This window comes from Lynx canadensis, chromosome A1 (genome assembly GCF_007474595.2).
Source record: "Lynx canadensis isolate LIC74 chromosome A1, mLynCan4.pri.v2, whole genome shotgun sequence".
In the NCBI taxonomy this organism is placed as follows: domain Eukaryota; kingdom Metazoa; phylum Chordata; class Mammalia; order Carnivora; family Felidae; genus Lynx; species Lynx canadensis.
Window position 1 is genome coordinate 139,501,802 of NC_044303.2, and position 12,305 is coordinate 139,514,106.

Below are 12,305 nucleotides of genomic sequence, written 5' to 3' on the forward strand. Positions count from 1 at the left end.
AAAGGGAAAAATCAAAAAGATAAGGATAAATACTTGAGGAGCTATAGAAATCAGGCCAGATAAAGTTTTCTCATGTTTAAAAAAATGAAGTTATTTTTCCAGGAATATGTAATAAATTATAGTCAAAATATATAAATATATACACATATGTATGTATATGTATGTATATATATGTATAAATATATATACATATATATGTATGTGTATGTATATATATGTATAAATATATACACACATATATACACATATATATACACATATACACATATATATATGTATATATCTATCTATAATTTTTGGTTTTGATGATGAATCTTATCCTTCTAGCCAAAATACAGGTACAACTGAGGGCTGTGGACCTTAAGGCACTGTAACTGGTTCTACAAGGTAGACCTTACAGTCCTATGATTTGTGTCACTTCTTAAATACGTTTAATTTCTCAAATTTTGTATTTTAAAAATACTGAGAGATCTTATTACCTAAGCATCCTCTATTTTATCTTTGTTGTAAGTCAAACTTTTAAAAATTCACTTTGAAATACAAAATGATATTTGTAACTTTATCCTCTTCCCAACTCTAGTACTGGACCTTGGTTAGTATAGGTAGATGCTTTTTAGCATTAAATACAATTCTACTCCCACTCTAAAATGTATCATCATGGGGCGCCTGGGTGGCGCAGTCGGTTAAGCGTCCGACTTCAGCCAGGTCACGATCTCGCGGTCCGTGAGTTCGAGCCCCGCGTCAGGCTCTGGGCTGATGGCTCAGAGCCTGGAGCCTGCTTCCGATTCTGTGTCTCCCTCTCTCTGCCCCTCCCCCGTTCATGCTCTGTCTCTCTCTGTCCCAAAAATAAATAAACGTTGAAAAAAAAAAAAAATTAAAAAAAAAAAAATAAAATGTATCATCATATTTTTCTAACGACATATGATTAAGAAAGTTAAAATTTAGTTTACTTTCGTTCACTTTATTTGATAAGCAGGATCTCATACCTTTTCACCATCTTGCTTTTCCAGACGTGCCTGGGTTTCTGGTGCAGGCCGAGCATCCTTATCACTACTTTCGTCCTCAAATTCAATCACACTTTGTTCGGGTTCTTCTTCCAGGAATTCTTCTGAGCTCTCTGATGTACGTACAGTAGACTCCAATCTAGAAAAGAAAAAACATTCTTACTTGTTTTATTAAGGATGAATATAAACTTTCAGGAGTCTGTTAATCAAGTAACACTTTAAAGAATCAACTAAGTGTTGTTCAGTCAACAACTTCTGGTCCAAAGGCAGTCTCCTCTTCTTTCCTACCTTGTTCTCCGGTTTGAGTGGTAACGTCACCATCTCCTCAAGCATGTAAGCTAAATCCTTCTCTTACTCTCTACCCATTTATGAAAAACAAAATTTGGCCCAGGAAGAAGTAGTTGTAAGGGAAACGAGCTTGCGGCTCTCTGGCTTCTGAGGCTTCAGGTCTGTAGGAGAGAGGAGGCAGCTAGTGAGTAGTATCCACTGCAGCTGGTCCTCGGCGACTCTCCTGTCGACCTCCACACGTCGCACCTGCCGCCGCTGTTGGTTGGAGCATTTGACATGGTGCAGCCAAGAAATGGTTATGGAGAAGCCCAGTCTGCTGCTCATACGGTGGGAGTTTGTGAGATAGTATTATACTTTGCAGCATAAAGCTCCAAAATATTTACGCAGGTTTTACGGAAGGAATTCTTCCTATGTTCATGCTGGAGTACATGCTAGAGGAAACCCCAGGAGGCTGCTTATGGCCAAAATGATATACAACACAAAGTATTATCTCTGAACTTCAGTGAGTATCACACTAAAATTCATCACGTGGATGCTCATGCAACCTTGAGATCCAGTAGCCGTCCAGGTCACGGGTTGGCTATCTAACAGAGGACAGCCAGAGAGGAAGTTTATACAGACCTTAGATCCAGCTCCTGAAGGATCTGTTCCAAGTAAGTTTATATTCACAATGATGTGTTTCGTTATACAGATGAACTACTTGGTGATTCTGAATCAGAACTCAATGAAGGATCAGGAGATGAGGTAAAAAGAGAAACAAGAAGAAAGGCAACCATCCCCAGAACCTGTGCAAGAAAATGCTGATAGCGGTTACTATGAAGCTCAGCCCGTGGCTAATGGCAGAGAGGAGCCTTTGGAAGAGTCCTCTCATGAACTTGAGCCAGAATCTCAAACAAAGACTGAAGAACTAAAGCCACAAGTGCAAGAGAAGAACTTAGAAGAATTAGAGGAGAAGTCTACTTCTCCTCCTCCTTGCTGAACCTGTGTCTCTGCCACAGGAACCATCAAAGCCACGAGTTGAAGCTAAACCAGAAGTTCAGTCTCAGCCACATTGCGTGCATGAACAACGACGCTAGAGGTACAACCCTGGTCTCCCTCCTAGAGGACCAAGACCAGGCAGAAGAGATGCTGAACAGAGTGAATCTGACAACTGTAGAATAATTTGCTATCCACGCAGTCATCAAATTTTTGTTGATAACCTCCCACATGATATTGATGAAAATGAACTTAAAGTTCTTCATGAGTTTTGTAAACGCTGTGGAACTGCGCATCAATACCAAGGGTTTTGGGAGAAAGCTTCCAAACTTTGTGGGTTTTGATGACTCTGAACCAGTTCAGAGAATCGTAATTGCAAAACCAATTATGTTTTGAGGGGAAGTACGTTTAAATGTGGAAGAGAAAAAAAACAAGAGCTGCAAGAGCAAGAAACCAGAGGTGGCAGTTACGATCGCAGGGATATTAGGTGCAATGATCGAGGTCCTGGTGGTCCACATGGAGTAGTGGGTGGTGGAATGATGCATGACCAAGTTGGAAGAGGACCTCCTCCAAGAGGTGGCATGGCACAGAAACTAGGCTCTGGAGGAGAAACCAGGCAAATGGAAAGCTGCTTCACAGGACAACGTCACGGAAGCTCCCGTTGCCAATCTTAGCAGTGGTACGTTATGCATCATGTTTGCATTCTTGTTAATTTTTCTTTTTCTTTGGCTTTGGAATGTGACGGCCTTTTTGATCATTTTTTGATGTGAAAAGCATCCTCTATCAGTTAAATTGAGGTGGACATTATTTCCCCAATTCCATAATAGGATTCACACTGTTAATTTATAAATCTAGACTTGGAGAATTAAGGGCTGAGAAATGACCGTATCTTAAACTATCTACAACAAAATGAACAGGACATGCCCAACTGAATTCAGGTCCTCTGAGTCAAAAAAAATCCTGTGCTGCACATTTTAAGTGTTACTGTTTCTGCCTATTAATGTTGGAAACACAAACAATGCAATTTGTGCAACTGGAGAATCTTGTCTTTTTTCTTGGCTCCCCCCAAAAATACAACCGAACAGAAACTTGTTACGCACTCATCAAAAGGCACTGATGCTCACTCTGACTTCATTAACACAGACATCTGCAACAGGAGGCAACAGGGGGAAAAAAATCTTTCCTCTCTCTTTCCAGGAGAGAATAGTCTGTGAAGTGATGAGGGCATTTTATCTGTTTGCTGTGACCAGCGTGTGTACACATAAACCTTAGCAAGACTACAAGTACATTCCAGAAGGAATATAGTTATGAACCAAATAACAAAAAGAAGAACTTTAAATGCTATCGTCTTGAACACCAGACCAGATTCAGTAGCTCCATATCTAAGATTTTTCCACCTACCCCTTTTCAGTATAGGGATGGCTGGCTGCCCAACACATTACTCGTCCCCTTTCTCCTCTCTTTAAACTGTGTACAGTGAAAACGGTCTTTACTGTGTTTTTGTTCTCTGGTAATGTAATAAGCATGATGGTGCCTTCTATTAATACATCAGTCTTGCTGGTAATTCTGTACAGAATAGTGTATGAACTGCTGTGCTGCAAAGCCAAACAGCTGCAAAATGTTGAAAAATCACTGAAGTATATAAAAACTGCAGTATCTTCAAAATCAGTAAAATTGACTAGCACGTTAAAAAAAAAAGAAAAGCAAAATTCCACAATAATTCTGGGATGTTCAATTTAAAATGCACGGCTATGTTCCCTTCTAAAAAAAGTATTACATCAAAATACTGCTAAGAAAACTGTAATTTATCTAACCTCTTACCTTTTCACAAATTACTAGCCTGAAATATTTAGTTATATATGCCTTGAACATAAATTTTGCACAAAAATAAACCATTTACATAATTACTCAACTATTCCAATTTAAAATTATTTACATAATGAAATCAGCAGAGGTACAGAATTTTCTACTCAAGGAAAATAATTTCACAGATGAAAAGGCAAAATTATGAATGGTTAACTCAGAAACAGCAGGTAGAACTAGTAAGACAAAAATCTAGTTTTACTAAAAATTTGAAATCTTGCTTTCTTTAGGATTCCAAGGAAGATAAAGGATAAAGTTTTAACCCGAGGGTTCTGTTGATTCAGCTGGCTATTAAGTTCCTAAAGGGGTTGACTGAACTTAACCACTTATGGTTATCGCTAACTTGTGTTACATCCAATAACCCAGTAAAATAAATCAGTTATAAAATAACACTTAAGGTTTTTAAAAAACTAAACCTCAGCATTACTAAAAACTACAGCTATTGGGGCACCTGGTGGCTCAGCTGGTTAAGCTTCCTACTCTTGATCTCATCATCTTGAGTTCAAACCCCATGTTGGGCTCCACACTGGCTGTGGAGCCTACTTTAAAAACAAAACAACACAAAACAAAACAAAACAAACAAAAAACTACAGCTACTGGCAGAGCTGGTGATAACGACTCATTTGGGATAATATAATCACTAGAAAATTCTCTTGGATTTTCACACGTTATGTGTGGCTTATTTTACTCTCTTACTATCAACTTCTCACTGTAACATGTCAAAGTGACACCACTGGTAACTGTAATCAGTAATCCTTAGAAGAATTCAAATACAGACTCTTACACCAAGGTTATGTGTACGCAAACAAGGTAATAATAGACTCCACCTTAAATACTAAATACTAATTACATGAAAATAAGAATAACCAAATAATGAGAGTAAAATAAACAGTACTTGTTTATTGAAGCTGTAGGTGAAGTCTGGGGAGTCTTTTCATCTTCCCCTTGCGAACTACTAAATTCAGAATCCTGAAATCGTTTTCCAATCTTTGGCCGCTTTAGATGACTACTTCGAGTACGAGTGGAAACCGGTGTTTTATCATGACCTGAGAAAAAAACCAGCAAAACTACAGTTAATTCATTATGTCTTGAAAGGATTACCTGTTACACTACACAGAAATTTAAGAACTATGCTAGCTTACATATATTCCCCCCCAATTACACATTTCTTTCTCTCCTATCAGGCTAAGAAACAATGCCAATGTCTTTTTCTAAATTATGAAGTAACTTTGCGTTATTCATTCCTCACATTTCTATATTGCTCTGGGCTGTGCAATATATTTTGCATTTCATTTATATTCTCTCCCAATAATCTTGGGAAATAAATAAGGTAGGTATCACTCTCCCTATTTTACTGGTAAGGAAATGAGGAAAAGGGTGGTGTGATAGCTTGCTTTGTTCACACAGCAAGACCAGTGGTAGTGGTGGCATTAGAACTCAGCTCTAAGTTTAACAGATGACCATAGGGGAAGAGAAGGAAAAATAAGATACAAACAGAAAGGGAAGCAAACCATAAGTGACTCTTAAATACAGAGAACAAACTAAGGGTTAAAGGGGGGATTGGAGGAGAGGGGGAAATGGGTGAAAGGCATTGAGGAGGGCACTTGTTAGGATGATCACTGGATATTGTATGTAAGTGATGAATCATGGGAATCTACTCCTAAAGCCAAGACTACACAGTATGTTGGCTAACTGGACAATAAAAAACAAAACAAAACAAAACAAAAAAAAACAAACCTCACCTCTAGATCTTAGGTAAGTCTTCATTTACTCTAAGGGACATCCCCTCCCCCTAAATTCTTGTGTCTCACATACTGGTAAATCAGCTGAATTTCTTACCTTCAGAAGTACTTGCAAAGGCATCTTTTAGAGAGTCAATCTAAAACAGAGATACAGATTAAAGGCAAAACTTTTAGATCAGTTTTTCTCCCTATGAATCTACTTCACTCCGTGTCAAAGAAAACCTTTTGAAACATTTTTCAAGTAGTACTTTTTGTACTATTCATCAATTAAGGATACCTACTTAAGAAATTAAAAGGCTACGTCATAGCCTCAGGTTATGAGGCTGAGCACTTACTAAGCCATCTAGTACGTTCCAATGCAACACACAGGAGTTTCCTAGTGTTCTGTCCTCAACTACGTATGTAGTTTACATACATAAAATACGTATGTCCAACCAACTTCAGAATTAACCTGTCCCAAACTGAACTCTTACCTTTTCCCAACATTATTCTCTATCTTGGTTAATGGCAATAACAATTCAGTCAGCCATTCTAGCCAAAAACCTGAGGGCGTAATGACTTCCTAACCCTCATTCAGCGAACCACAAAGCCTGTCAATTCTGACTCTTAACGAATCTCTCAAAACTGTCCCCTCCTTTGTATTACCAAAGCTTTAGTTCATGCCTTTATCATCTTGAATGAGAACTAGTCCAATAGCCTCATCTCTGGTATCCTTCATTCTAACCACATGCTCTGTAACTCCCTCCAATCTAATGAAAGAAAAGCTTCCAAATCATAAATTGTGCCCACTCTCTTACTTTAAAAACAAAAACAAACAAAAAAAATTTAATGGTTTATCACTACCTAGAATACAAACTCTCAACCTCTTCGAAACCGAATGCCTCTTACATACCAAATAGGCCATTTTCTTTCACACCTCTCCTCTTTACATGCTCGCCTTTAGAAAGCTCTAACCTTTGGCACAAAACTCCCACCTACCCTTTCCAAGTCAGCTTGGTTGCTACTTTACCTATTCCACTCCTTGGGCAGAATCAGTCATACTCTGCTATGTACCTTCAATCATTTGCTATATGCTCTATTAAGGCAATTGTAATCCTGTAGTTTATTTCCTTATTTAACAGTTTCCAATAACAGACCATCTACTTCCTCCCATGCTTGTAAGAACCATATTTTTGTACATCCGGTGCTTGCCACAGCATCTACTTTATTAGACCAACTACTGTTCATTTTTTATCACACACTTGCTGAAACCCTACAACAAAGTAGGCACAGAGACTTTAAGGCCTATTGATAGGACACAAACAAGGGTAAACTGTGACAGATGACTAGACAAAAATCCAGTCTTCAAGAAACCTGCAGTTCAACTAGACAAGGTAAAGACACAAATAAAGATCAATAAATAAAAGATACAAAAAGTGTAAGAGAAATACATGTAATGTTTTATGTCCCAAAATAGGAAAAACCAAGTAGAAATACCATCACCACCTAAAGAATAAATCATGTATTGATCACTTCACAGTGTATATCAAAACATCAAGTGTACAACCTGTCAAAATGTGGACAATTTTTGTCAACTATACCTCCATAAAGCTAAAAAAATGTAGATCAAATAAACAAACAAGACCACTTTCCCATGTGGTTACTGATAAAAAGCAAGATTAAAAATAGTTTAATGTGAGAAATATTTTCCTTGAACTAATTAAAATCTTAATGTAATCTGAGTAAGAATTTCTAAAACCAAAGAAAATCCCATTTATGCTGCCAACCTTATGATATGGTTTAATATATATTCTCATTTACACAACCCATTTATAAGTATTTGGCTTATTATTAAAGTAAATCATTGTATAGGAAGAGATTTTTTCTACATTCAATGACTGGTTTTATGTCTGAAAAACAGACATAAAATGTATACATACATTTATAAGTATTTGGCTTATTATTAAAGTAAATCATTGTATAGGAGTTTTTTTTCTACATTCACTGACTGGTTTTATGTCTGAAAAACAGTACATAAATCTGAGTATATCTGAGGAATCTGGACCACAATATAATCGAACCCAGGCTTATCATGAAGTTTGAAGTTCCAAATGTAGAAAAAATTAAAACTCCTTATATGTAATTATATTATTTATGTTATCTTTAAAAATGTTTCAGGGCACCTAGGTGGCTTAGTCAGTTAAGCATCCAACTCTTGATCTCGGCTCAGGTCGTGGTCTCATGGTTTGTGAGACTGAGCCCCGCGCTGACCACACGAAACGTGTTTGGGATTCTCTCCCTCTCTCTGTCCCTCCCCGCTTGAGCACACGCTCTCCCTCTATCTCAAAATAAGTATATAAACAACAAAAAATGTTTCAAAAATGTTCGGTCAACACTCATGCTAATTAAGGCAGGAATACGGGGCACAAATAATTCCCCAAAGCACTTGTCCCTAAACGGTTACCTAGTATTTGCAAAGTGCACTACATTCCACAAAGACGTAGCATATATAGCCTCAAACTTCCCACAATAACTTCACAACTTTTAACCTACAACTAATATCACTTCTAAAAATCCATCCATGCCTCAAACTTCCCAAAGTAACTTCATAACCTTTGACCTACAACTAGTATCACTTCTAAAAATTTATCCCTGCAAGGAAAGCATTACATAGGCAAAAAGATACATGTATAAATGTGTTCACTGCTGGGCCACTCATGTATGTAAAAAACTTAAGTATATAATACGTTAAAGAAATAAACAATAATATTTCCATATACTAGAATAGTATGCTGCTACTGAATAATCATGTTTTAAACAGTAATGCCATGGGAAATACTTGCAATACCATGTTAATGGAGAAAAACAGAAGCAGCACAACAGAAAACAAAAATGTACACAAATACATCTTTTGTAATATATATGAAATACAAATACAAAAGTGTTCACAGTTGCTGTATCTAGGGTAGTGGAATTACAAATTTTTATTTTACTTTGTATTATTGTGTGTGTATTCCAAATTATTCTTCAAGGAAAATTAAGTCCTTAGTAACCAATTAACAGGAAATACCAAGAAAACGAGCACAGTAAAAATTACGTAAGTTTGGTGAATGAACTGTAACATTGACAAAATCAAATATTAGCTGTGTCTAGTTTAAAGAAACAGAAAAATCATTTCCTACAATAAACATACAGTGTACCTACAGTTAGCTGCATCTCACTAGACTGATTGTCTTCAGTTTCTGCTTCATATTCTGGAACAGATGCAAGACCATATTCTCCAGACATGGGTCTTTTGGCTTCATTTTGAGAAACTGCTGTGTATAGAAGAATTTTAAAAATTGTAACCCAATCAGTATTTGGTTTTAACTGTAGCACTCACTGTTTGTACTGATTTTCACAAGAGCCCTGAAGAGCATCCTGAACAGAGGGTGTTGAAAATCTAGGTGTGGAACATCTCCTTCATCAGTAACTTACAATGAAACCTTGAAATCACAAAAAGTATTAGTCACCTGTATTTAGTGACTATGAGGAAAGTGACTATGAGGAAAGTGACTATTAGGAGGACTATGAGATTGGGAATTACCCTTTGATCCCTTGATGCCTATTCTATGCTGATATCTGGGTTTACTTCTTACGTACCAATACCTGCCAGAATGTTAGATTCTTATGGGCTATTATTCTAGGTCCTCTTATTATTAGTAACCCAAATGTTAATACATAACAAAAATTCAAACTTTAGAAAAGAGGGTCTGTTACTAGAGAGGTCGCATTACAATATACCATAACTCTGGACTGTAAGACACAACCATCAATAGGCACTTTTTAAAGCTGGACATGTGTTCAAACTGAAAACCTATAATTCTTACCAGTAATTTTAAGCGTTTCTCTCTGTAATGCTCTGGTGACTGGTATTCGCTGGTACCAGTGTCCAACACCTTCAACTTCCCAGAGGAGTTCATGATCTCCTGGATACTTTTCAAAGTACTGCTTGCAAGCTGAAAAATACATTTAGAATTTTCTAGAAATCCCTGATATCAATTGTTTTGGAAAACAGAAAGAAGAGAAAGCTGCTACACTCACTTAAAAATGCTAAGGCAACTCAAGAAAATCACACAGCAGTCTCATTTACGAAAACTTTAACATGATCAAAAAATAAAAATCCTGATAAAAGATAGGTTTCTAAAAAAAAAAAAAAAAAGATGCGTTTCTAGTAAGAAGTTGCTACAGCCAAGATCAAAGAGGTTTTTGCCTGCTTTCTCCAATAGTATTTTGATGGCTTCCTGTCTTACATTTAGGTCTTTCATTCATTTTGAGTTTATTTTTGTGTATGCTGTGAGAGAGTGGTTCAAGTTCATTCTTCTGTATGTCGCTGTCCAGTTTTCCCAACTGGGAAAGTTGCTAAAGAAACTCTTGCTAAAGAAACTCTTTTTTCCCACTGGGATATTCCTTCCTGCTTCATCAAAGATTAGTTGGTCATAGGTCTGTGAGTCCATTTCTGGGTTCTCGATTCTGTTCCATTGATCTGTGTGCCTGTTTTTGTGGCAGTACCATACTGTCTTGATGACGGCAGCTTTGTAATACATCTTGAAGTCCAGAATTATGATGCCTCCAGCTTTGGTTTTGTTTTTCAACATTACTTTCGCTGTTTGGGTCTTTTCTGGTTTTAGAATGGTTTGTTCTAGCTCTGTGAAGAATGCTGGCGTTATTTTCATAGGAATTGCATTGAATGTGTAGATTGCTTTGGGTGGTATAGACACTTTAACAATATTTGTTCTTCCAAATCCATGAGTATGGAATGTTTTTCCATTTCTTTTCTTCTATTTCTTTCATGAGCTTTCTATAGCTTTCAGCATAAAGATCTTGTACCTCTTTGGTTAGGTTCATTCCTAGGTACCTCATGGTTTTTCGTGCAATTGTAACTGGGATGGATTCCTTGATTTCTCTTTCTGCTGCTTTCATTATTGGTGTATAGAAATGCAACCAATTTCTGTACATTGATTTTATATCCTGCAACTTTGTTGAATTCATCTATCAGTTCTAGCAGTCTTTTGATGGGGTCTTTCATGTTCTCCATATAGAGTATCATGTCATCTAGAAGAGTGAAAGTTTTGACTTCTTCCTTGCTGATCTGGATGCCTTTTATTTCTTTTTGTTGTCTGATTGCTAAGGCTAGGATTTCCAACACTATGCTGAAAAACAATGGTGAGAGTGGACATCCCTGTTGTGTTCCTGGCCTTAGAGGGAAAGTTCTCCAGTTTTTCCCTATTGAGGATATTAGCTGTGGGTCTTTTGTCTATGGCCTTTATGATCTCGAGGTATGTTCCTTCTGTCCCTACTTTGATGGCTTTTATCAAAAAAGGATGCTATAATTTGTCAAATGCTTTTTCTGAATCTATGGAGAGGATCATCTGGTACTTATCAGTTTTTTTCATTAATGTGATATATCACATTGGTTGATGTGCAGATATTGAACCAGCCCTGCAGCCCAAGAATAAATTCCACTGGATTGTGGTGAATCATTCTTTTAATGTATTGTTGAATTTGATCTGCTAGTATCTTGTTGAGAATTTTTGCATGCATTTTCATCAGGGAAATTGGTCTGTAATTCTCCTTTTTAGTGGGGGCTTTGGTTTTGGAATTATGAGAATGCTGGCCTCATAGAATGAGTTTGGAAGTTTTCCTTTCCATTTCTATTTTTTGGAACAGCTTCAAAACAATAGGTATTAACTCTTCTTTGAATGTTTGGTAGAACTCCCTTGGGAAGCCATCCAGCTCTGGACTCTGACTTGTTGGGAGAGTTTTGATTAATGATTCCACTTCTTTACTACTTATGGGTCTGTTAAAATTTTCTACTTCCTCCTGTTTCAGTTTTGGTAGTTTGTAAGTTTCTAGGAATTTGTTCATTTCTTCCAGACTGCCCGAATTGTTGGCATATAATTGCTTATAATATTCTCTTATTATTGTATTTATTTCTGCAGTGTTGGTTGTGATCTCTCCTCTTTCATTCGTCCACAGAAACTTCTTACTAGACATGTCTCCAGAAGTAAGGGAAACAAAAGCAAAAATGAACTATTGGGACCTCATCAAGATAAAAAGCTTCTGAACAGCCAAGGAAACAATCAACAGAAATAAAAGGCAGCCTATGGAATGGGAGAAGATATCTGCAAATGGCTTATCAGAATACAAGGCTAGTATCCAAAATCTATAACGAACTTATCAAACTCCACACCCAAAAAAACCAAATAATCCAGTGAAGAAATGGGCAAAAGACATCAACAGACACTTCTCCAAAGAAGACATCCAGATGACTAAGAGACACAGGAAAAAATGCTCAACATCATCAGAGAAATACATATCAAAACCACAATGAGCTACCATGTCACGCCTGTTAAATGGCTTAATATTAACAACTCAGGAAACAAGAGATGTTGGCGAGGATGTGGCAGAAGGG

The 12,305-nt window shown here is 37.0% G+C and overlaps 1 protein-coding gene and 1 pseudogene across 1 annotated transcript in view; one reads left to right on the top strand and one right to left on the bottom strand.

The window, feature by feature from the left end:
* FAM169A (family with sequence similarity 169 member A) overlaps positions 1–12,305 on the bottom strand; it is a 70,242-nt gene that overhangs the window by 4,733 nt on the left and 53,204 nt on the right. Inside the window, exons 7-11 of the mRNA XM_030323045.2 lie at positions 9,721–9,849; positions 9,056–9,168; positions 5,970–6,009; positions 5,026–5,176; positions 987–1,143 (exon numbers count right to left, since the gene is read on the bottom strand). Coding sequence (XP_030178905.1) covers positions 987–1,143; positions 5,026–5,176; positions 5,970–6,009; positions 9,056–9,168; positions 9,721–9,849 — 590 coding nt within the window. The remainder of the gene's footprint in view (positions 1–986; positions 1,144–5,025; positions 5,177–5,969; positions 6,010–9,055; positions 9,169–9,720; positions 9,850–12,305) is intronic.
* Positions 1,497–3,511, top strand: LOC115519226 (annotated as a pseudogene).